This window comes from Epinephelus moara, chromosome 13 (assembly GCF_006386435.1).
Source record: "Epinephelus moara isolate mb chromosome 13, YSFRI_EMoa_1.0, whole genome shotgun sequence".
Classification (NCBI taxonomy): domain Eukaryota; kingdom Metazoa; phylum Chordata; class Actinopteri; order Perciformes; family Serranidae; genus Epinephelus; species Epinephelus moara.
This window is the reverse complement of record NC_065518.1, coordinates 9,963,798-9,989,316: the sequence shown is the minus strand read 5'-3', so window position 1 is coordinate 9,989,316 and position 25,519 is coordinate 9,963,798. Positions and strand designations below refer to the sequence as shown.

Here is a 25,519-nt window from a genome sequence, read left to right as displayed (position 1 = left end):
ATTGTTATTTTGAGGATGAGTGGGTGAGTGTGTGTGCGTGTGTGTGTGTGTGTGTGTGTGAGTGAGTGTGTGTGTGTGTGTGGTGAGGGGGTTAAAAGNGTGTGTGCGTGTGTGTGTGTGTGTGTGTGAGTGAGTGTGTGTGTGTGTGTGGTGAGGGGGTTAAAAGAGGTGCAGAGGACTCTATCCACTCTCCTTCCGCCTCTCCCTCTGCATGTGCTGCGTGGGAGGCTGAGGGCGAAGGGCACACCCACCTGAGAAGTTTCTGGACACCAGCATGGTGGTGAGGATGGCTCCCTGGAGGAGGAGAGGAAGAAGGAGAGAGAAAGTGAGGGAGGTATAATGAGTGCAAGGAGTTTTGTTTTATTTAACAGGATTTCTTCACTGCTCCGTATTCAGTTCTAATGGGACGGTAATATCTTTATCTTTCGGCAGTGCCTTCATCACGGTACATTTTATGTATCGTATTATTTGTGAGACATGCCGTTAACTTCAAGTCCTCACATCTCAAAGACCCATTACATGTTTTTCTATGCAAATGAAATTAAATGAAGTGACGAAACAGAACAGCTGCTTGATCCATTAGTTTGCATGTCTGACTGTGAATGCAAACTACAGCAACTAGATCGTTTGAATGTTTCAATACTGCTGCTGATACCACGCCACACGTCTATGTGCCAAAGCAGTATTTCTTTGACACCTTACTTTGACAGCATTAATTACATCTTCTACAAAAGACGCAGAGGCCATTTAAGACCTTTAACTGAAGGAAAGAAGTCTAAAATTGGTATAAATTCTATTTAAATCAGGAAATAGCAGATTAAAGAATTGACCAGACATTTCATGACAGCTTTCACAGGGATGCACGATGACATCAGCACCTTAAAAACTGTTTACCTTGCCTTGTTTGGTGTCTTTTTTTTCACCATAACCTCACCTGTGTGACTTTACAGTTTTTTTCATTTTGACATACTGTATTAACACATTGGACCTAAAATCACACAAAAAACACCAACAACAGGAAAGAGGGTGTCACTTTCTTTAGAATAGCCCGTGTTTACCGTTTCTTCATGCACCAAACGTGCATCAAACTAAGTCTGGTTTTACCTGGCCTATCAACACAATTTAAAACTGGTATACAGTCTGAAGTTCACATTTTCGACACAAGTTGAAACGGAGACTCCGAGAGGCTGCATCTTGCTGCTACGTCATCTTAAATCGGTCATGTGATTTGGACACACCAGCACGTCCATGGACTCCAGAGGGTTAAAATGAATTATCGGCATCCGTCTGAAATTATTTTGTTGACATCACAAACAGATAAGATGAAGATTTAATTAGTCGAAATAGGTCACTTTTATCCTGGATGTGGCTATTGTCTGGATTGTCAGCATCACCCAAGCCTGTTTAAGTAGGATGAGTTTTACAGTTTTGTTTGAAAATGCTACATTAAAATAAATACGGCATGTTTTATATTTGAATACATGTTGATAGGGATGAGAATCTAGAACAGGTTCCAGGAAAAAAACGGTTTCAAATTGTCCGATCCATTGGAATCGTATGCCTCCGAGCTTTGCACGTCCTTTTTAATCAATGCTGGCTTGTTTTCCTGACAGTTCCACATTGCAAAACAATGACGTCAAACTCATCGTCTAGGCTGCTGGTAACAAGAAGGAGTGATGTCAGTAAAATGACCATCTGCAGTATGGGTGGAAGCACCAGTAATATCCTGGAACATCGTGACTAACAGCAGCGCCACGCTTAGCAGATTATTTCCTTGACAAAGAAAACCTTATTAAAAACTAAATGTTGTACAAATATTCTTTAATTTCAATCTGTGTAGGGCTACTTATTTCTGCACAAATTCACAATTAATCAGGAATCGATTAGGACCCATTAGCATCGATAATGGCACTGGTATCAATAAAAGCTACATCCCTACATTTTGAAAAGCATTGTATTTATGTCTGCATCTGCCAGTGAGCTATCGCTGTAAGAGTTGGCATAAAAACAGAAAAGACTTGATGTTCTCTCCAATTAAATGGAAAAATTATGGGCATTTATTGGCATTGTCTCTGCAGAATGAGTACGAAAATACTGACATATAGGATATTGGCGAAAATCCAATGTCATGCATCTCTACAGCTTTTAGAAATTGACAGTTTGACAGGTGGTATTTTGCCTTATCTTTATTTTCAGGTTCTGTTCTCTGTGAAATGAAGAGTCAGATCGCAGATACTGGATGATAACGATACTAAAATAAAATGATAATAATGATTTAATTTAATGCTTTAACATTTTAATCCTCGGACTGCTGACTTCGTGCATCGGCTCCGTCTTCTGCGCCACCTTGAATGCAAGAGCCGCTTCAATCATGTTACTGACAGGCCCGTCAACTGTGGAGACGTGCTGCTCGTGTGTATTTCCTGCACTATTATCTTAGTTTCACGTGTATGAAATGTCCCAACATGATCACTTTAAATGTGCTCAGATTGGGTTGTGGAAGTAATTGGCCACATGTGCGGGTTTTGACAATCAGACTCGTGCAGGACTCTGAATCGGGAGGGTCTAAAAACACAAAGGTGGTAAATCAAAGATGAAGATGAATGAGGGTGAAGACGCCTGCACGTGTCTACAACAAGGTTTCAGATGAATTTAAGATGAGTACCTTGAGTTTTCGGCGAGCGTTGAATTTGCGGAGACACTCAACAGTTTCCTGTCTGTGCATCATGGACGCCACTGTAGAACGGTGCTGCAGGAGGACAAGAACAAAGAATTAAACTCGTTATAGTTATTTCAAGGTTACGATATAGTAATTGTTTAGGTTGTGTTGTGTGTCTTACGTCCTGATCTACCTCTGCAAACTTATTTGTACAGCTCCAATATTTCTATTAGGTGGGTTAGGTGAATACTTACGCAGACCCAGGGGTGTTTGAGGGCCTGTTCGGCAGTGATTCTCTTAGCTGGGTTAATGGTCAACATCTGGTTGATCAGGTTCTTTGCCTCTGGAGTCACGGTGTCCCACTCTGGGGACGGGAACTGGGAAAAAACAGAGAAAGTAGGCGTGACAGTTGGGAAGGAAGGAAAGCAGTTTGGAAACAATACAAGCTCCTGAAAGGCCGGTCAGGAGTCCGCACGCTTCTAGCTAATCTGCACCATCTGGGCACCGGGTCTTGAGTTAATTTGTCAAAATTAGGCCGATATGAGAACGAAACTGCTAAATTTCCTTTTTGGATCAACAGGACATGTACTTTTGTTCCAGTTCTTTAAACCATTTTTTTCTACCAAGCGTGAATTCCCTACAAACAGGCTGGCTGAGACTTCCCCAGTCTCTGTGGAAACTGCACTGTGACTTGATTATCTAGACACTGAGAAAGGAGGATACCCCCTCTCTGATTCTCTGTCTCACACACACACAGACCACACACACACACACACCCCTCTGCAATGCGTCAGGGAGGCCCTGATAGGATCAATAGCTTTGGACCAGCTCTCAATTGGACACTATTAAACATTCAAAAACTGCTTTGCAAACCCCTGCACTGCACCCTTCACAAGTATACACCTAACACACACACATACACACACTTACATCGTATGCCCCGGCTTTGATCTGCTGATAGAGTTTGTGTTGATCTTCATCCCAGAACGGAGGATATCCCACTAACAAGATATAGAGAATAACACCTGACAGAATACAAAGTGGGAAAAACAGATTGAGAAAGAGATCATGTTAACATACTTTCATTATTCTTATTTTGATTTAATATGCAGCACTTTTCATTATGTTGACTCAATGTGCTAAACTCACATTTACAGTTAAGAGTATAGTGAATTAAATGCACGACAATGCAACAAACTTAAGGTTAAATTCTTCTCTTTGCAAATGATTGGAGGTTTTAAAAAAATACCCATTAACCATTTACTTTTTTACAAAACAAATCTACTTCTACTTCTATGTTTATTTGTTTTTAAATATAGAAAAGTGCATTTTAAAATGCAATGTAAATCCTTTCGTTTTGTTTAATCAAATCAAAATGCAATTTCTTGTATTTTAGTAGAAAGCAGCAGAAACTGAGTACACTTCAATATCTGTTTATTTATTGCAAGTAATATGGTTATTGCAATATTCAGCAATGTCGTCATATACTGCACCCTTCCCTTATTTTGTGCAGCCCTAGTCCAGAGCAGGTGTGGGGGTTACCCATTACTTCAGTGTCGCAATTTTTAATTCCTGAATCGATAAGATTCAAATATGGAGTTGGAAAGAAGCTGCCAGTCTCACTGTGGTGATCTACAAGTAACGTGACGTCATATCCGTTTCAAAAACACAGCTGACGCATTCTGATTTCAGCCAGCTGAGGGCAAACTCCCCACCGGATTAGCAAACTTTCTACTGTCATTGCACAGATTAGATCCAGCCTGCTGTGACCCCCTGCGTTGGGGTTTGCGGCATCTTAATTCAAATAGCTAGAGCCACTACTGAGTCCGACTGCAGAGCTTCCACCCACTCCCATCCCGGCGAATAGTCTGCTGGCAGCGGGGAAAGGTGAGCAAATCAATGCGCTGAGTGCAGCTCTACAATTGAATAAGACTTTACCCGTTTTAAATACTAAAAAAACAAAACAAAAAAAGCAGTCAAGTGTCTGTGTTAATATTGGCAGCTCCTATAAATGTGTTTTCGGAAATATGCCTCACGTTGTGCAGACTCTAGAAGTGTATGATTTAACTATTTCCAGTGGTCTAGTGTTAAAAAAGTTAACAAGCATTTCGGTAGCTGCAATACTCACATTGCACATTGCTGTCACATTGCTTAGATACCGCATACATGTCCAATCTGCTCGATAGTACTGAATCGGGAGATCTCATGCCCAAAAGTGAGGCTCAATCACTAAATCAATCCAACTTTATTTGCAACACACACAAACACACACATAAATTCAGAGACTGTTATGCTAAGGACTGAAATTATAACAGCACTCAAAAAAACAGGAACGGAGGAAAGCGAAAGTTAAAATAAAAATTTAAAAAATAAATATTATAAATAAATAAAAGAATATACCAGCAAAAAAAAACAAAAAACAAACAAACAAACAAACACATTAATTAAAAAAAATACGCAATAATCATAAATACAAAATTAAAAAATAAAATAAAAAAATAATAAAATAAAAATAAATAATAATATAAAATAGAATAAAAAAATAATAAAATAAATAAATAATAATAAAATAAAGCCTCACCACAAGCCCAAATGTCCACAGGCTTGCCGTAGGGGTCCTTCCTCAGGACTTCAGGGGACAGATAACCCGGGGTGCCTGCAAACCCTGCCCGACACACAAAAAGCAACACAATCAAACTGATTCCTTTTATTAAAACTTCTGATGAAGGCTACTCTTGTGCAGCTGTGTGAATGGCTCGGACGATAGTTGACCTGTTGGACTCCGACGCAAGACCAGATTATGACAGTGTAGAGTCACAAGCAAATGCCCGTTAATCATCTCGGGCCCGCTGGAGAGTCAGCCAAATGCTGGCAGCTCGGCCGTTAGCCAAGACACAATGGCCTAAGCATGAACTGGACAGTGTCTGTGAGCCTCTTAAGCAATGCTAGTACTAATATTCTTTGGCTTCCAAGTGGGCGGGCGGATGTGTAGCTATACAGACCTACTGTATGAAAGAGGGCCTGTTCAGCAGTGAGTCATATGCTTAAACATATAAATGGCTGAGCACCCAGATAGAATAGCAGGTCAGGTAAATGGTCCGGCACGTTTGATATGTGTGTGTGTCACTGTTTATGTTTTCTTACCAAACCAAGCCTGCTGGTCTCCTTGCACTTCGATAGCAAGGCCAAAGTCTGCCAGCTTCACTGCAGCTCCCTTCATCTTACTGGCCAACAACAGGTTCTCGGGCTGAGAGACACACACACACATGGTGAAGCAGAATGTATGACAAGAGATCAAGACAGTGAGAGACAGATAGTGACAGGCCCTCTTGAGTGAAGCTCTTTCTCAGAAATATTTATATTTGATGTGTTCGACACAGCTCGTGTGGGGGTGGGGTAAAGGTGTGAGAAAGCGATGGAGAGACGGAGGATGGAGAGAGAGAGAGAGAGAGAGAGAGAGAGAGAGAGAGAGAGAGAAAGAGAGAAAGAGAGAGAAAGAGAGAGAGAAAGGATGAGTGGTTGTGAATCTCCACAATGCCTTATATGGGCATGGGTTCGTAGCCATGGAAACCACTCGGGAGTCATTTAGGCAGCGCTGCAGACTGCATGCTAAATGGAAAGTGTACTTAGCGAGAGGCAGCGTGTGTGGCAGCGTTCTAAATGGCCGTTGTTTGGGCAGTAGGACATAAATGGCCGCAGTAAAAGCCCACTCAGGATAAAAGGCCAACAAATCAGACAGGCAGCGCTCGAGGTAATAGCGTTATTCTCCAACACTGAGCGTGCAAACACACATGCGTACAAAAGCCGCCCACACGTGTCTAAAACAAGGCTGTTTTTTTCCACACCTTGCAGTGCTTGAAAAGATGCAATTCAATACATATTATTACTGTCCTTCCTCCCAGGATCATCATCATCACCTCAAACTGGGTTAAGGAGGAAACTGGAGGCAGCAGAGACGCTCTCCTCCTCCTCTACTCTTTGCATCTGAGCCTATCAGCGATTTGGGACGACTCAAGCCCCTCCCCCCCGCTGCTCCATGGGTGGGTGTGATGTCACATGGGTTGTCCTGGCAACTCCCGAGGTTCATGTATGCCCTCACCTCCTCTCTCACAATAGACCCCCTTCACAACAGTGCAAAGTGTGTGTTTGTGTGTGCGCTGTTTGAGTCCTTGTCTTTTCCTTGCCATAGGTGAGAGACAAACCCCTCCACGTGATATCATGACTCACCATCTCTGTGTGCTCAACATGAACACACATGCAATGCCTGCGCGCGCACACACACACACACACACACACACACACACACACACACACACACACACACACGACACGCAGAGGTCTGGTCACGGACAGACAGGCTGACAGATCTGAGAACAGATAGAGGGTAAAACAGTGGCGGGAGAGGGACGCAGGGGGAGGGAAAAAAAAGGATAGAAGCAGAATTGCAGAGACGGAGAGAGAGAGAGATGGAGCAACTGAGAGCCATCTGTGTGTTGCCATGGCCACGAGCAGAGGTGTGTGTGAGTGTGTGGTTGTCATGGCAACGGGCAGCCACTCACCTTGAGGTCTCTGTGCACAATATCATGCTGGTGGATATGATTGACACTCTCCAAGATCTGACTAATGCAATGACTATGGAGAGAGACAGAGAGAGAGAGAGAGAGAGAGAGAGAGAGAGAGAGAGAGAGAGAGAGAGAGAGACAGTGTCAGTCACTGCCCTTCATCGCAGGAAAACAAAAAAGAAACATCACATGATTTGTCAAAGTGTTTATGGTCTGGTTGTAAAGCTGATGCATTTCAATGGGAAGAAAAAAACCCTGACGTCATTCTTGTTCACTTTACGATTAACAACATGACACTAAAACTGCTGTGCGTTTTTAAGAGTTGGTAAAAGGTTGAATTGACTAAATCGTGTCTGTAATGTGATGACACACTGAAATATGAACTTCAGGATGTCACAAGAACTGATACTCCGGTACCAAGTCAGTGCCGAAATTATGACAGTACTCAATTTTCTCCACCAGGGATGCAATTCCTGCGTTAGTGGCGGGGCAGCATATACGCCTACAAGTAGGGGTGGGCGATATGGCGTCACGTAGGTTTACATTACCAAAGGTTTGACGACACCGACACCGACTCCTGTGTGCGCACGGCGAGAGAGGAGAGGGAGAGACGCTGTGCTGCTGCCAGAGGAGCCGCTGAATGAGTTCCCTCTGAGCGGTAAGTGACTAAAAGAGTCTGAGAAGTCCGGGGCTGTTCATAAAACATTCAGGACGCCACAGTTTATTCCACACTACTGAAGCTGCTCCTCTTTCTGGAACCACCGCAGAGTCTTTAATAATTTCACTTTCAGCCATGCTTGTTGTTGCCGTGGGTAACAGTATGACGTCAATGTCAACAAGTTGAAATATCGTGAGTATCATGATATGAATTTTTCAAATTATGTAAGAAAATTATACCATATTATCGTGAACGAGATGACCTACAAGCGTTCTAGTCTGCCTTAAATGCCAAAGGAAGAAGAACGCCGACCAGCACGGAAGAACAACAACACGTGGAAGACGGCGACAAGTGCAGCTGCAATGACAGCTCCACCATTAGTTACCGAAAATATTTTTTTGTTAATTCTCCTACAAACATTAGCAGCGTGACGAGGGGCTGAGCGTCTACTCTGCGCTGCGTCTCAGGCATTTTAATTTGGTTGCTGAAAGTTGAAAAATGTTCAACTTTGGGTGAAACCCTGCGCTCCTTACTGTCACTTTTTACCCAGTCGTCCAATCACAGTGGAGGAGGGGCGGCATGAAAAGCCTAACACAAAGACCGACCGTCACATCTTAAATGTACAAGTGAAGAGCGACAGGAGAAATATGTTCATGCACTGTTGGCTATTTCTCAGTTTATGTTTCCTCACCCACAAAATCTAGTGAACCCACACAGACTAGCACTTTGCTTTTGAGGTGCATCATCAGGGATTAACAATAAAATCTAAATGTTTTTCCATAAGCGTTAAATGTTAAAGTGCACGAGATTTGTTCATGGTATCAAACTGGGTGTCGAGAATTGTGGAATTTCACTAGTGTCGACTACTAATTTTCTGATATTGTGAGATGCCTAATTTATACAGATTGGTGTTTAAAAACAAACCTTTTAAATTTGGGATGCAGAGCCAAAACAGCTAGGCCTTGTTTAGTCTTCCAACCCAAATCCAGATTGTGGCTCTATGGAAATTTGGATCCCAACCGCATTTGGAAGCCATTTGAAAGGCGAATTCAACTCGATTTCTACAGATGCATCTTAGTCCGAACATTCAGGCTGCTCACATCAGAGCTCAGAGTGTCTTTTGCTTCACATGACACAACGACATCAAATCCAGACTGATGGAGGTGTATCGCAATGTATACCCGCCTCCTTCATGTCACTGTAACAGCAAGATTGTTTGGGGGGCGAAATGATGGACCTCCAGTTCTCATGTTTTCACATTAAAAAGCCAAGTCACCAGGGTAGCTGTGTAGTTACCGACACCTACGTCGTTACCACAGCAACCCATGCAGATAGATTCGTGATGTCTGGAGACACTTATCTGACCTGATGATTTGCAAATAACTGCGGACAGTCTGTCTTAACAATCTAATTTAAGAATCAAATATAATGTGCCTGCAGTCTGAACGTAGCCTTATTCAACTTGCCTCAGTCAATCAACAGAGACGTTGTTATTCTGATTTAGTTACTTTGTTTAAACCATTTCCCAAGTGAAATGCCTGTCTTTGGGTTTTTAAATGTTGGTCAAACAAAAAAGCGTTGCGTTGATGTCACTGTAGGCTTCAGGAATTTTAGGCATTTAATTTTTTTGCAATTTTCGGACATTTTATAAACCAAACAATAAGAATAGATCAATCAAAAATGAAAGTACCTAAATGCCTAAAAACATGAAAAATCATCTCTGTTACCTTCTAAGACAGTGGAGGTTAAACCTGACTTGCATAACAAACATTTACTATTCAATCACTATTATTTTTCAAAGACATAATCCAGGTACTGTAGTTTAAACAATCAATACTAAGAAACACGTGTGGGAGGCCTTATACCACACAGTCAATAAATCTCCATCCCAGTAGCAATTTTAATAATGGGGGCGTCAATTCAGCTGCTACTAATACCATTATTTCTCTATCCTGGCTGGTGAGCGTGTTTTCACACCAGCCTGGTGAGTGCGTTGGCTCACGATGGGTCTTGTAAAAAAATGTTCCTGCAAGCCAGCGCTCGACCACCTTATTACTGTTCTACGCACTGTGGTGTCAGGCTCCGCGATGCCACTATTTGAGGCTCGTGTTCATGTCACGTCTCTGTAAAGGTTAATGGGTCAAAGGTCGGGCTCAGTTGGAGAGAGGCTTAATCCACGTGGGTTGGTTCGTGTGTGTGTGTGCATGTGTGTGCATTTGTGCCTTTCCAAAGCCCCCCCCATGTGTGCATGAACAGACAAAGACCCCCTAATCCAATTGTACAACAGACTTCATGAGCTGCACACCACACAGCCACGGAAAAGGAGAGGAGAGGGAGGAAGTAGCGAGGAAGGAGAGAAAGCTTAAATGTCACAATGTCGACAGACTGTCAGAAAATAGTGTAAAAAGCACAATACGGTTCCACAGAAGCCACGGTGACGTCTTCAAAATGCTCGTTTTGTCCGATCAACAGCACAAGGCCCAAGAATATTCACTTTACAATAATATAATGCAGGAAAAAAACAGCAAATGTTCACAATTGGGAAGCTAGGACCAGCATTTTTTTGGCAGTTTTCGCCTGATAAATGACTTCAAGAATTAACAGTTGGTTGTTTCAGAACTACTTCAATGTAGAAGGAGGATGCAGAGCGATGCACTTGTTAACAGGCGGGGATGCATTTTGCTGACAAGAGCACAAGCAAACCAATTATATCCACCACTGTGTTTCACACTCACATAAAAGTGTGTATTCATATATTTAACGGGATTACATTGTTTGCAGCAGAGTGCACGTGTGCATATGTTCAGAGCAGCTCCATATGAAGCGCTTACCTGGCATCAGCCTCGCTGTAGTACTCCCTGGCTACAATGTCTTCAAAAAGCTCTCCTCCCGTCACCCTGGGAGGGGGAGGGAAGGAAGGGAGGAATGAAGAAGAGGAGGAGGAGAGAAAGGAAAGAAAGAGAGGGAGAAGTCTGTTAGCATACACAAACGAACCGCAGCTGCACGCATGGATAAAATGTCACTGTGTGTGTGTTCAGAATATACTCACAGGTCAAAGACTAGGTAATGAAAGCCTTCCTCTGAAATGCTGTCATGGAGTCTCACTGCAAGAGAGAGGGGTGGGCAATGAGACAGAGATGCAGAGACAGACGAGTTGGGTGAAATAAAAAATAAAGATTTGCTGCAGTGTTTGAAGGTTAAACCTCACCATAAACTGAGGCTACGAGAAAACGCAAAAATATCTAAAGAGAGAAGTGGACAAAAGGCAGTGCTGAGGAAATGAATATCAACTATGTGACGTATTGAGATTTTTTTCTCACCGCAGTGATGTGACAACAAATCCAGTGGTTTGGCAATTAACTGCCATTTCATAAAATCCCACACACTCTATAATTAGGATAATAAACAATGTTGGATATCAGGAACATACTAACAATCTGTTTTTAAAGTCACAGGGATTCAAGTTCATGGATTTGGTGGAATTTAAGACGGCACTGTCCTTTGTAACCTACAAAGCAGGAAATAATCTACTTACTGGCAATTTACAAAAAACGTTCTTGAACAGAAAATTATTAGGGCTGTTCCCAATAGCTGACCAAACGTTAGTCGGCCAGAAAGGTCATTAATCGGCAAGATTTCATTGGTCGCTTAGTCGCAAAAACAAAAAACAAACGTGAAACTCTATGAGGAGCTGCGCCTTGTCAAAATAAATCAAAATCTATATGACTGTAAATATTCAGTCTGATAAATACAGAAAAGTTGATCATGTTAGTGCAGGGCTACCCAGAGCTTTGCATCTGTCCCACAGATGATAGGCCTACACACTTATAAACAGCTCCTGGAAGAAGATCAGTCGGCACGGTGGAGCAGTGGTTAGCATTGTCGCCTCACAGCAAGAAGGTTCCTGGTTCGAACCCAGGGTGGGGGAGCCCCTCTATGTGGAGTTTGCATGTTCTCCCTGTGTCAGTGTGGGTTTTCTCCAGGTACTCCAGCTTCCTCCCACAGTCCAAAGACATGCAGGTTAATTGGTGACTCTAAATTGTCCGTAGGTGTGAATGTGAGTGTGAATGGTTGTCTGTCTCTATGTGTCAGCCCTGTGATAGTCTGGTGACCTGTTCATCTGGGTGGGCGCGCTAATTTTAGCCCCTTTACCAGAACGATGCAATGATGGGCATCACAAAGTACTGTGTCTCGTCCAAGTAGCGCATAAACATTGATCAAAAATTAGTCTGCTCTGAGTTTGACAGAGACTGAATAAATAAGAGATATAAAAAAGAAGTAACCACCTAACATTTTTCACTTGCCTCCATGCTGCTTTCTACCATTTACTAACCTGCTTTCAGCCTGTTCATGACATCAAGCGTGACGAACCAGTTAAAAAAAACAAAGTATTTGTTTACTGCAGAGCCCTGTAAACTGCTCTGGTCTACTGGCAACAGAGTGCTGCAGGACAACGTGTTTTCTTTGGCCAATGAGAAGTTAACATCACTCTGGTAGCCTCGTCAGAAAGTTCATTGGCAAACAAACATTTATGATACTTGATGATACAAGTTTTGTTCGCTAAAGGACACTAATTCTAGGACTTCAGGACTCTCAAAAGGTTAGGCTACAAACAAACTATACCACAGTTGTATAACTTCAAAGTCACCACCACAATGATGCTGTAAAGCTATGTGGGCGTCATGATGTTCTGTAGTCGCATTTAGCCACTTTTTAGCTTCAAAATTCACAAGTGGGGCATTTATTGACTTATTTTATCGTAAAACAAAATGTGAAGCTCTCTTAAGCTTATTTCAGGCATCTAACCAAAAACCCCTTAAAAAAATAGCCACTGACTTTAGGACGAGGGAGCCGGGAGTGCTAAAATGCTAATTCATTTCCGGGTTTCAGGACTTATTGCTGCACCATTCTATCGCTTTTTTTAATGGGTTTCCTTGTGTTTAAAAAAAACCTGTATCAATGTGCTAATTCTGGTGGGAAAAAGGTATAAGAGGAAGATTGGGAGATAGAGATGATACGACAGCAACAAGGGTTTCAAGTTAGAATTGAATCAGGTCTTCTGGTTACATGCTGTAGGTGTAACCACTAGGCCCCTATATGGGGGTATTTAGCCCTAACCACTCAGTAGTTAATGACCTCTCTGTCATGTTGACATAATTTTCAGTGAAATGAAAGATGGTGCAACAGTTGTTGGGGGGTTAACCTAATGTTTGTCTAGTGGATCAAAGATTTATGAATTGTTATTTTTGTACGTCCCCTTACAGCACACTGACTAGACATGTTTATGTGGTTTTGCAGGCCCTGGTAAATGAGGATGACGTGCCTGTTCTTCCCGTGAGCAAAGCTCTGATAAGCTACTATAGAACAGTGGTCAAAGAGCACAACACACAAACGATGTGAATATCTGAAAAACCAAACTGCAGATGTGGCAGCGATTCAGAGGTTTGGCACCAGGCTAGGAAATGTTATGTGTAGAAAAGAAAGAAAATTCAATAAAAACATAAGTGCTTGTTACCAGTAATGCTTCCTGATTACTGACGGAGATAAGTGAGCGCTTGGTTGAGAACAGAAAAAATAAAGTGGTGATTACAGTAATGAGCGTGTGTTACCACGATACTGCGGTTATGCGGTAACCATCCCAGCCCTGCTGTCAATATAACAGAACAGCAGCAGAATAACAACGCAGGATCCAGGCAGTTGAGCATGGGCCTGAGATGCTGCTTAGGTTTTGTGCCGAGGAGCCACAGTTATCGTTATGTAAAATGAATATCAGTTGTATAATAAGATGAAGTAGGATGGCCCTGCAGCAAGAAACAAGAGCGACTGCTTTTTCCTCCTCCTCCCATCTTCTCGCTCTCCCTCCATCTGTCTCCTACTCCTCCTGCTTTCGTCTCTCCATCTGTCTCTTTTTTTGTGCCCTCTTTTGTCCAAAGTTTGAATGCAGACGATGCCAAAATATGTCAGGAAGAGGAGAAAGGACAAGAGAGGGAGAGAGAAATCTATACAGAGAGAGGAAGAGAACAGGAAAAGTAGGCGAGGGGCAATTGAGTGCCTGAAGGGGGGGGCTGACAGAAAACTAGGACACGAGGAAAGAGAAATAAGGAGTGCGGCGGGAAAGGTGTCATTGATTTTGTCATGTTCCCCCTTTCTGCCCTTTAACACCCATCTCCTCCAGACATCTCAATTAGAGCAGCACAATGTGTTACATTTTCTAGTCGTCTTTGTAATACAAATTTCCACAATTAACACACAGGCTTTTAGAGGCTGTGTAATCAGAATGGTCAAGAGTAATAAAACCAGAAAGTAAAGACAGCAGAGGACATTTTTCACAAACATATCCAGCACAAAAACGTCTCATCTCAGCAGGCGGAGCAGAAAGATAACTTTCTGTCACCTCTTACTCTTCTGGGTTTACTTATTTTGTGCTTAAAGGCAACACTGGTGATGTCATCTACATGTCTCTTTGTATCTCCTCACAACGACTGCAACTTCAACAAGACTCACAAAATAATATCTACTGCTAGCCTTCATGAGCTGTCAGTATCTTGATACTAGGGATGCGCACGATTAAACGGTCTAAACGATTAAATGTCCGCTCCCTCGCTAGTCAGCACCAGAAATATTAGTCGGTTAAAACAATTAGTGTTTTATTCATGTACAAGGCAGCTTAACTGTCATGCAGCCGCCCGCCACTAGTGGGGGCTACAGAGCTGTCAGACAGTAGTCCCCCTCCCCGCGGTAATGATCGAGCAGACTGGAGTTTTAAAACAGCACGGTGGGAAATAAGAGAGATGACCTCTCACAAAACCAGCGCGGTTTGACAGAACTTTGATCTAGGAAATGAAAACCAGGTAGCATGTAGGCTGTGTCAGAAAAAACTGCGATATAATCACTCGATTGGAGCAATGCGCAACCGCATTCAGATAATGTGCAGGTTTACATTCACACTGCACGGAGCAAAATGGCTCTCATTTCAGCTGAAATTTAATTATAATTTAGATGTTTTATTAACTTTAAAGTGAATTGCTGTCATTTCTGTCAGATGATCTGCAAGGTTCAATGTGCCCCACATTTCAGAGGCAGAGTTGCCGTCATGTTCACATCCACACCGCACGGCGCCAAGTGTCTCGTACTTCAGCGCCATTTAAAATCTGACATGGTTGTTAAAGATAAATAACAAAATGATAAACAAACTAAACAATACCTGGAGGAGCTGTATGTGAGGACCGAATGTCAGAATCAGTTGGCTCGAACATTTACATCGACTTTACCCTGCCAGCTCCCTAGTACAAAGTCAGTGTGATATCTGATTAAGCCCATCTGTAAACAGAGCAGGTAACTGTCCAGAGAATTCACAGCGAGCAAGTGAAACCGCAGGAAAATGAATATCCAACCCGTTAGTAAGGGCCGAAGCTAAAATCGTTTGACAAATTCAAGGAATGGCAAGAGACACTGTTGTTTAGCTTATGACCAAATCACGAACCGGCTACGTGGCCGCGGTGTATACAGTGTCATGTCCTGCCTCCTGCACGCTATATCCTGGCAGAGCCCAGTCACACTCCGAAGTCATCGAAATCCAGCACTTGGGCAGTGGCTTACGGCGTCAGACACAAATAAAAAACAGGTGTCCTTTAACGTCTACATGATACACGGCCAGTTGCCGTTACAGTTTAATGGTGCCCGGCATCATCAGGGGGAAATGCAGCAGGACAAGGACGAAAGTTAAGGCAGCGAAAGTCTGAGTGGGGTGGGCGGGAGGGTAGGTCGATGGGTCCAACAAACACCAACTTTCACCCAAGAGAGCTGTGTTCGCGTCCCATAAGATTCTAAAGCCAAACCCTGTTCTTTTTCCCTAAACCCAACCCCGTGTGTTTGTTGTTGAAAGAAAAAAATGTCAATTCACGGAGATGTACTGACATAGTGCGTTTATTTTGAAAGAGACTGTATGAAAACATTAAATTTCCTGTGCAAACCGAAGTGTATTTTGAAAGACGACAATGCATGTAACAGGCAGAACTTGACACGGCGTCCCAGAACGTCAACAACCAACACACCCAGGTCCGCATACCAGAAACTGCTCCTTTCGGAAGTTTTAATCGTATCACCACATGTGACGTTTCGGGCACCAGCCCTTCATCAGACATGGACAAGCCTAGGAGACACACCTCTATGTATACAACCAATGGTGGTCGCCCAACAGATCAAATGATGAAATCATTGTTTTTTGTTTCTTATTTTATAAACGAAGAAGTGTGTCCCAACTGTGATGCTACAAAAATATGTTTCTTTACAAAATGTAAGGTAAATGATTCCAGTATGTTTTAGTGCCACTGGAAAAGTTTTCAGCATATTTTGACGATTATCAAATCTTGAATCATAATTATTTTGGCCAGGATAATCGTGACATGAAATTTTCATATCATCCCATGCCTAGATCAGATCAACTACTGACAACTGAAGAGATGATCTCATATTGTTTTTCCCCTGCCAAATCGATGTTAAGGACCTAAAAAAAAAAATCTAAAATCTGCTCCCCACTGCACATTTACAGTGGATGCTTCTGATGGAAGTGCACTTTACAATCTGACAACACATTCTCAGTGTGCCTGCTCACCAAAACGTTTCTCTGTGCAACAACGTGCATAACTGACAGTAGCTGTGCTAGGAAATCAGCTATATTGACATTTACAATGAGCAATCACAGAGAAACTTAGAGCATCTTGTTAGAGTCACTGTTGTCTTTTAAACACACGCGCTGTTAATTAGCTAAGTAACGTATAACTGTGACAGAGTGATGAGGGAAACCACTTAAAGCAACAAGTGTTTGCCATGAATTTGCTCACAGCTGGATAAGAAAACGAGTTTAGAGAGTTAAGAGATTCTGTCTATAACCAGCTTTTATGATACCAGAGCCAGACTTCCCTGAGCTTGCTTCATAATATGGGCCTCTGGTTATTTATAGCCCAGTTACATTATTATATAAATCATGTTTCTGAACACTTTTCCCCGCATCATCCTCCATGAAAACAGCGTGTAGAATATCAGATGATCATGCAACTTATTTTTCTGATTTAAGCACTTTGTTTCCCATAAAAGCACCTGCACAGCAAGTATCTACGAGGATAATACTACAAACCCATTCCTTCAGAATAAATCAGTCAGCTAGTGTATGCGTGTTTCTCAAGGCCAGGGTAAAGGTTCAGATTGTGATGCTTATGTGTGGATTAATAGAGTTAAGGTATAACCACTGACTTCCTGAACTGATTTGATTCAATTCTATATCGATCTGATTGGAATATTTCAGTTACAATACCTAATTTTGCTAGTATATTAAAGAGATTCTCAAAAAACTAATACTGTAAATTTTACAAGGAATTATCTTTTTATTTTTTTGCTTGTTTATAACATAATTTTAGGATGAGAGACTGCGGACAGAGCAGAGTGGAATAACTAATAAGGTGTAAAAGTGGCGCAGCAGCCCTGACGCACAGACAGCAAGAGGAGCGGCTGCTGCAGCACGATAATAGAATACATAAAAGCAGTAAGCTAACAGTTATAGATAAAAGAGCTAGTAACCCAGCTTCTAAATACTCCAGTCCTCAATAATTTAGTGCCCCAGCCTGTTTACTACAAGCAAGATTAACAGGGTTAAAGCTTCACACATCTCTGAAAAAGAAAATATTAAAAAAATCAATCTCGGATTTTATGAATCAGTGTCAGGTCATTCAAATGCAGATCAATTGAATCGGATGAATCGATTATTTCAACCTAGTCCTTAACAAAATATTACAAAAAAACCCATAACAATCAGAATATGCGAGTGTACATCTCGACATTAATAACTAAAGTTCTACTTAACTAGCTCTTTCCCTTTTAAAGTTAAGATTATTTTATTAAATTACTGTTTCCAGGGTCAAGGATAAAGTTTTACGCTCAACACATTGACTCTCAATAAACAATATTTGGGAACTCTCTGTTACAGATACTCAGTGTCAGCATAGCATTATCCTTAAATGTTGGAACAACTATATCTTTCTTTTTAAAAAGTATGTTGTGAGATTTTTTTTTAATTTCATTTATTATTATTTTGTTTATTTATTATTATTATCATCATCATTATTAAAAATTTTAAATGAGTAATTAAGCTTTTTAATCTTAATCTTTTTTCTCCCCATTACTATTGCTTTACCACTCCATGTTTAGAGGTATTTACCTATGTATATTATCCAGAAATGGGCACTGAAACGTAGACGCTGATATACTGATTCATGTATGCCCTGAAAATTTCAATAAACACAACTGTGGGGAAAAAAATGATTCCACTACCAGCACTGCTGCACTCCAGTGAGCGTAACAACAATACACTTTCGGTAACGAGCACAGAAACTCACCAATGTTGGGGTGCTTCAGCAGACGGCAGATACGAGCTTCCCTTTCAAGCTTCTGATGGTCTGAGGAGAGAAAAGTTAAAGATAAGTTAAATGGCAGAGCAGCAAAGTGTTTGTGCATCATTACCTCGTGAAAGCTGATTTTAAACAGCACAATAATAGATAAGATATGATTTTATTAAGGTGATTCAGGTGAAGAGTATAACATGAAACATACATCGTCCCCCCCCCCGATTCGAAACAGGGACAGCGTGGTTATATGGTATGGGTCTTTACCACGAGGCCATCACACACCACATATGCACCAATTTTGAAAAACTTACAGTAATGTAACTTGCAGTAATGTTTGCTTTTTATTAAAGCTATCAGAAATGTCCCCAACACTATCTTTCAGTCAGAGAAGTTCTACCTGTGACACATGATCAGCTTTTACAAAGTCCTAAGTATGGCATAAGTCTCTTTCGCAAATAAAGATTTCACAGTGTCTGCACCCTACAACCTATAATCTGTGTCCTACACCTCTATAAAAGTTGCCTGCGAATACTTGCTAAGTGGTATAAAACACAACACGACTGACATTTCCTTTGTAATGATGATTAACTGGAGCATCAGTTGCAAACAAACATGATGCAGCTAAACAAAATATGTGAAGGCAACCATTTTAAAAGGTGTGAGGTTATTTGTGTCACAGATAAAGATTTATTATATATGCAAAGACCAATATTTTAGGCCACAGCACTAAGCTATCAGTAATACAGCCGTTAAAGTCGAGTGGCTGCATCTGCCTCTGAAAGGTGACAGTCAGCAGGTGCATTTAAGCAAAGCTCCACTGACCCTAGGTCTGGTTTAATTTAAGGTTATTTGGCTGTTTGTGGAAACAAATGAGGGTGTGTGAAGCAATGGGTGCACAAGTTTGCACCTGCTAGTGCGTGTGTGTGTGGGTGTGTGTGTGCGTGTGTGTGCGTGTGTGTAGAGGGGTTAGTGTGAAGCCCAGTTAAAGAACACTGGAGTGTTTGCATTTCTGCTGGGAAGGGACGCTATCAAGAACGCACACACACACACGTCCAAAAAAAACATCCTTGTTAGAGGATTTTACTGAATCCTGTACAGTGTGTGTCGACATGTTTGTACAAGATGTCGGCGTGTCCACCACATGACTGTTAAAGCTACTCTAGTCTCTCCCATCACTTTGGGAGCCATGCAGCTGAGGTCAGACATGACTTGGGGGTAACTGTAGTGAAGATGGATCTCAGTGTGTCTACGTGTATGTGGCAGAGCCAAGTCAACCCTATAGCGATTACACCACACAGAGGCAGGCTCACTAAGATTTGCATTCATTTCCCCGCTGCTGCAACAGCCTCAGATAAAATTCACATGCTGCTGCTGAGCAATCAACTATCGATGTACAAAACTGCTCTTCTACAACTGCAATACAGTATGTACAGGTGTAATATAGGAGCACATTATTGTAAAAAGCAGCGTCACTCTCTGCTATCCCTCTACATCCTCCTTCGCCTGACGTTCTCTAACACCTACCATACACTAGGAGACTTTGAAAAGACTTTTAAGACACTGTCTTACATCTCAAGACTGGGGATCTTGTAGTGTCACCATTTACAAAACTACAAATAAATTCCTTTTGAGATTAATCCACATCTTGCTTCTGGTTGAAAACATTGCACCAAACTTCCTTTAAAATACATGACATATTAACAATTCTTTATGTGTCCACAAACACTTGTATCTCTGGAGACAAAACATGTTGACACTATTCTGGTCAGTTCTGCTTCAATATAGTCTATAGAGATAAACTGTATTTGCATACAAATTTTACATGATAGATTTTGTTGCCTCAACTCGCCACCAGCCTCCGTAGGTTAGCTGCTATTTTAAGGCCCTGACACCAAGCCAACGGTCGGCCGTTGGTCAATGTCTGGCCGCCAGTGAGCATCTGTCGCACTAGTCTTTGCAGTGTGTCTCGCACCATTGGCCCTTGTCTGCTTTTTTTTCAGCTGATTCAGCATGTTGAATTGGCATCGGAGTCGGCATAGCCCGTCGGTGAATAAAATCACTCTTATTGGCAGTTCAGCTCAGCACACGAGAAGAGAAACAGAAGTGAGGTAAGTAAACAAACAGCTCACGTCAAGAGGGAATGAGATCAAAACAAACTTGTTACGTAAGTTTAAAATATTTTTTTTTAGCCAAGCTCTTTGGCAGGAACATTTCATGATGGTTTGTGTTACTGTTCACTGGCACACTGTAAAAAATGTTATGTTCTTTAAACACTGGATTGTGTTGATAATGTGCTAACTAGCTAACTAGCATATAGATGGTCATCCGGTTTCCCTTTATGAGGATTAAAGACCACCGCTGCCTGCTGCTGTGGAGGGGTTTTATCTTCCCATGCAGGTGCAGAAGGTATGCGCTGTTGGACAGAGTCTCAGCGGTGTGTTCAGGTGCAACTTTTTGGCTGAGACACAGGCGACATGAAGCGATGCAATAGTTGGCCTTCATTGCTGCTAGTACATTGATGTCAGTTTGATGTGTCTGGGCTGTGGGAATGAGAGATGAACCGTTACACATAGTCTTAGACATCGTTTTAAACCACCAGTTCCTTCTGCTTTTCCACAGTCCAAGAGATCAGGCCCTGATCACACAGGAAGCTTTTAGCAGCTGGAAGCGGCTTTTTGTAATTGTTTTTAATGAGAATAAAGCTTTTTGCTCGCTGTTTTTTTGTGCTGCGATGCACCTCGCATTTTAGCTGAAGCACTCTGAACTCCTTGAGTTGAAAAACTTCAACTCAGAGTGGAAAAGCGCTCCACGTCATCTCTCTTATCGTCATCTTTTTTCCCATTGTCTGTTAACTGGATGATTTGAGAGGCAGGCCTTCTGTGGTGGTCACGACAACAAGTTTACAGTTGGTAAACAATGGAGGAGAAACTGGTGGTAGTGGTAGCTGGATACCCAGAGCTATACGCCCTGATGATAGACAGCAGGTTGTCAAACTGCCCCTGAGTCGTCCTAAAATATGCCTGGAAACAGCCATCATGGAGGAGAAGCTCCTGGACCAACTGGTGGTACTCCCCATGATCCACCCTCTTTTTTAGGGTCTCATGTACCCACACAGATCTCTGTTTCCCTGTGCCCAACAAAGTATTTACTGACAGCCTCTCACCCTCAACCAGAGCTACAGCAAGTACCCTCCGCCTCAACATGTCAGGAACTAAATACTAATTACTGTGGAGAAATAAATGGTAGCTTGATTACCTACAACCTGCAAAACGCTTTCTGTATGAGCGAGGCCTTACACTGCCTCTTCATGGCTGTAGTTTCACACCGTTATTCCACCTCGCCATGCTGTGTAAAAGGTACAATCGCCAAATGGGGCAACAGAGTTGTTTCACCTTTAAGCCAGCATCGGAGGCAGTAACAGCTCTGAAAGGATGTCTGTATAAACAGGAAAGCCGGCAGGATGGGATCATGGGCGTCGCTGGTGTGATGTTTTGACAACGTGATATACGTGCATCCCACTGTGGGAGATTCAAAAAGCAGCTGATAGCAGCTAGCAGCTAACTCAAAGAAGAAGAACAGCAGCTGAAAATATCCACAAATTGGGTAAACAATGAGGCCTGGAGCCCCTTTCCCTTTGAGCAGACGACGAGATCAGCCGCCGTATAACAGGGACGGTAACTGACTGTTATTGCCATGTTATTGTTTATAAAACACTGTGGACATACATGTTATATGTCACACTACAGGCCAATGACGTCGTGTTAAATTTTATCCACAATGCCAGCACGCTCTAAAATCACACACTGGAGCAGCATTATGCCACTGTTGATTGACTGGGTGTAAAAATGCAAAGGAGGCATTACGAAGGGACTTTGGAGCAGCTGTGTGTACAAAGGGCTTTATTCGAGTTCTTGCACTTCCCTGAAGTCCTATCCATGTTTACAGTCTACCTGATTGCAGCATATTGTTTGGTGCTGGAGAGAGTGCAGCTATTGGTTGTTGATAACATCATTGAACTGCAGTATTTCCATGAACCAAACTCAAAACTTAGAATAATATTAACCATGTTTGATTTCATCTGAAAGTCCAGACGAGAAAAAGACCTTTTATGACCACCTTACACAAAACAATCACGATCAAGGGAGCCCGCACCAACTGAGGTAAAACTCTGGTGATTTTATTCAGACATTTGAAATTTGTCTGCGACAGTGAAACCCCATGAAAAGTCCTTTAGTGTAAGGCTGGCATAACTTGTTGCTGACTTGGATTAGTTTCCAAGCTGCAGTGTTGGAGCTCTCTAACGCGGTGCTACACTCTCCACATCTACCTTCCTCTAACCTCCCTGCCGTCTCCCTGCAGGTATAGATTTCCCTCATCTGAGAGAAAGCGGGTGAATAAGGGAGAGACCTGAACCTCCTTCTAATTACACCGGTGACGCAGGCTGGAGAGACAGACAGAGAGAAGGAGGGAGGATTACATGGAACGTCCATTTGCTAGAAGAGGATCACAGCTCCCCTGTGTGTGTGTGTGTGTGTGTGTGTGTGTGTGTATAGCCGTCTACCCTGGTGCAGTGTCACTGCAGCACTCACTAATTCATTCAATCTCCTTATTTGTTGGTGCGAGAGTGTGTGGTAGAAGAAGACAGGAAAGAGAGGGCTGGAGGGTAATTACTGGCACTTCCTGCTGCTCTCTAATTGGCCATCTGCTTTGCCATGGGGCGGGCCCACAGCCATCTTACATCAGCTGAGGAGGATGGAGAGGGCCTGACACACACATGCCCACCAACACACACAAGAACACATGCTCATAAACACACACGCCCCTCTTTCTGCCACAATCTGATTGAAGACTCGAGGATCTAGTTCAGTCTGTTGCAGGCGAGTTTACGTCCAAACTGTAACAATCAAACACCGCTTTATGTGTGACAGCGTATCGCAATATCCACAATGTGACAGCACTGGAGGCGATCACAGGTGATTTCAGATGAAATGTAACAAAAGTGGCTCTATACCACATTTTTTTTGTGTCGATCACGTTCGAACACTGAGTCCAAAACTTTCATACGTCATTATATTTTTCAGAACAGGTTGATTTTCTGCATTTTTCGTAAAAGGACTTCACAGACGTCTGACCGAGAATCAGTGAAGAAAAGGGCCAGGGGAACGGAGCGCACAGAATCACTTCATAACTCAGACAGCTCACGTTCAACAGGTTGGATAGTCTTATTTAGGTGGATGATGCTGAGGAGGAGGAGGATGTGGACTGCACACAGAATGCAGAGGACAGCTCCACCCCTTCATGCAGCTGCGGTGCCAAATGAAAGACAGGGAGGGAGTGGTGACAGTCAGATAGGAATTTTCACAATGAATAGAACGATAAAACGCATCGAAATCAGTGTGCGTAACGATTTTTTTGGATGATGGATAACGGACTCAGTGTGCAAAGGCCCTTATACTTATATTTTCCACTTTAGAGGGATAGATAGATTTTTTTAAGTGGGGTTGTATGTGGTACTTATCCATCATCAGTGTGTTACCTACAATAAAAGGCAGTCGGCACTCCCCCAGTTTGGAGAAGCAGGCAGGCGTACGGCCACAGAGGCTAAGCAATGCACTGCTGTGGACATGTGGACAAGGGCAGCAGCATAACGTATTTTAGCCACCTAAAAATATTCGATGTTAGTTTAAGTGTACACTACTTTTAGAATATTTTCTCCACTTCACCTTGCCGTTAACCCTTTACCTTGCAGCCCTTGCCACTGGGGAAATGAAGCTGTTGTCTATGCTCTCTTCAAAGCCAGCAATCTCCTTTGACAAAAACAGTAATTGCTCCTCGCAGAACACAGGAGCTGCTGGTCTACTGCTGCCTAGTTAGTGTTATTGTGTGTCTCTGGTGAACCTGAACTAACCCCATGCACACAAAAACAAAAACAGACCATCGAGGCAGTGGTAGACAGACACTCCCATGTTTCATGAGGTAAAAATACTGTCAGGTGGCATTGATAAGAGCATAAATAATGGCTTCAGTTCCATTTTGGAGAAGGCTGTTTGACTGTAAGGTAAAGCCGTGAAAATATTGTAAATGTAGCGTACACTTAAACTGATGCTGATTTTTTTTTAGGTGACTAAAATACATTTTGCTGCTGCCTTTGTCCTCATGTCCACAGCAGTACATTGCTAAATTTCTGTGGCGGTACTCCTGTCTGCTTCTCTAAACTGGGGATGAGCTGACCCCCATCTATTGATAATACACTAACTACGGATAAGTACCTCACACAACCCATCTTTAAAATATCTGATCTATCCCTTTAATATCTACCAAGCTGTTGTGAGAAACCACTCATATGCCCTTTGCCTAAGACGGCCATTAAACAAACCTGTTTATGCTGTTTTTTAATGAGGTAGCTGCACTCACACACCTGCTATGGTAGTGTTGTTACATATGATACTCACAGTTTCAATACAAATACCAAACACTATTTTTTGACTGGTCCTATTTTAGGAATATAACAAAAATCTTCTTTCTATTTAATACAACAAGCCAAATTTCTCAATACACAAGTAGTTTATTTTGTTTAAACACAAAGACGCTATACATGAACTGTGCCAAAATAAAACGCAAATGTCATTTCAGGAAATATCTAGCCAAAGTAAGCAAGACTAAGAATCTGACCAAGATACAAACATGTTTTGGGAGGTGCCCAAAAAGCACAGAGGTATGATACCCGGCCCTTTGGTAATGTGGCTACGGTTGTAATCAGGGTACAAATCACCACCTTTCTCAGTGACAGTTAACAACACTGAGTGTGGTTATACAAATATTAACATGACATGTATATTTGTCGATACTTGCATTTTAAAAATGCATCAGATGGAGGTCTGTATCTATTTTTCTGTCCAATATCAGTTGCATTTTCCAAAATCAGACTGATATGAATACTGAGTATTGGTGCATCCCTAATATTTCCCATACCTAATAGTCATAATTACAGCAACAACAGATGAGCAGGTGTTTATTTTCTGTTTTACTCAGCTAAAACAGTCCAATACCCCTCTGAAACTAGCACTGAAATATAACTTTAAGACCAACTTAAGACAGTATTTAAGCCCTATCATGATAATAACCATTCCAAGAAAAATGTGGTCTCATTCTTTTACCCAAAGTACCATCCAAAATGTTTGTAATGTAACCCACCTATCTGGCAGTAATATATGTTAACATGGTGAAAAGCATCCCTAAA

At 42.1% G+C, this 25,519-nt stretch overlaps 1 protein-coding gene across 12 annotated transcripts in view; it reads right to left on the bottom strand.

Moving 5' to 3' along the window:
• LOC126400353 (calcium/calmodulin-dependent protein kinase type II subunit gamma-like) overlaps window positions 1–25,519 on the bottom strand; it is a 61,277-nt gene that overhangs the window by 26,705 nt on the left and 9,053 nt on the right. For all 12 annotated transcript variants that reach the window (XM_050061008.1, XM_050061014.1, XM_050061010.1 and 9 more), the window contains exons 3-12: window positions 18,271–18,330; window positions 10,929–10,983; window positions 10,711–10,776; window positions 7,219–7,291; window positions 5,804–5,906; window positions 5,241–5,324; window positions 3,590–3,684; window positions 2,914–3,036; window positions 2,666–2,749; window positions 252–294 (exon numbers count right to left, since the gene is read on the bottom strand). In XM_050061008.1, coding sequence (XP_049916965.1) covers window positions 252–294; window positions 2,666–2,749; window positions 2,914–3,036; window positions 3,590–3,684; window positions 5,241–5,324; window positions 5,804–5,906; window positions 7,219–7,291; window positions 10,711–10,776; window positions 10,929–10,983; window positions 18,271–18,330 — 786 coding nt within the window. The remainder of the gene's footprint in view (window positions 1–251; window positions 295–2,665; window positions 2,750–2,913; window positions 3,037–3,589; window positions 3,685–5,240; window positions 5,325–5,803; window positions 5,907–7,218; window positions 7,292–10,710; window positions 10,777–10,928; window positions 10,984–18,270; window positions 18,331–25,519) is intronic.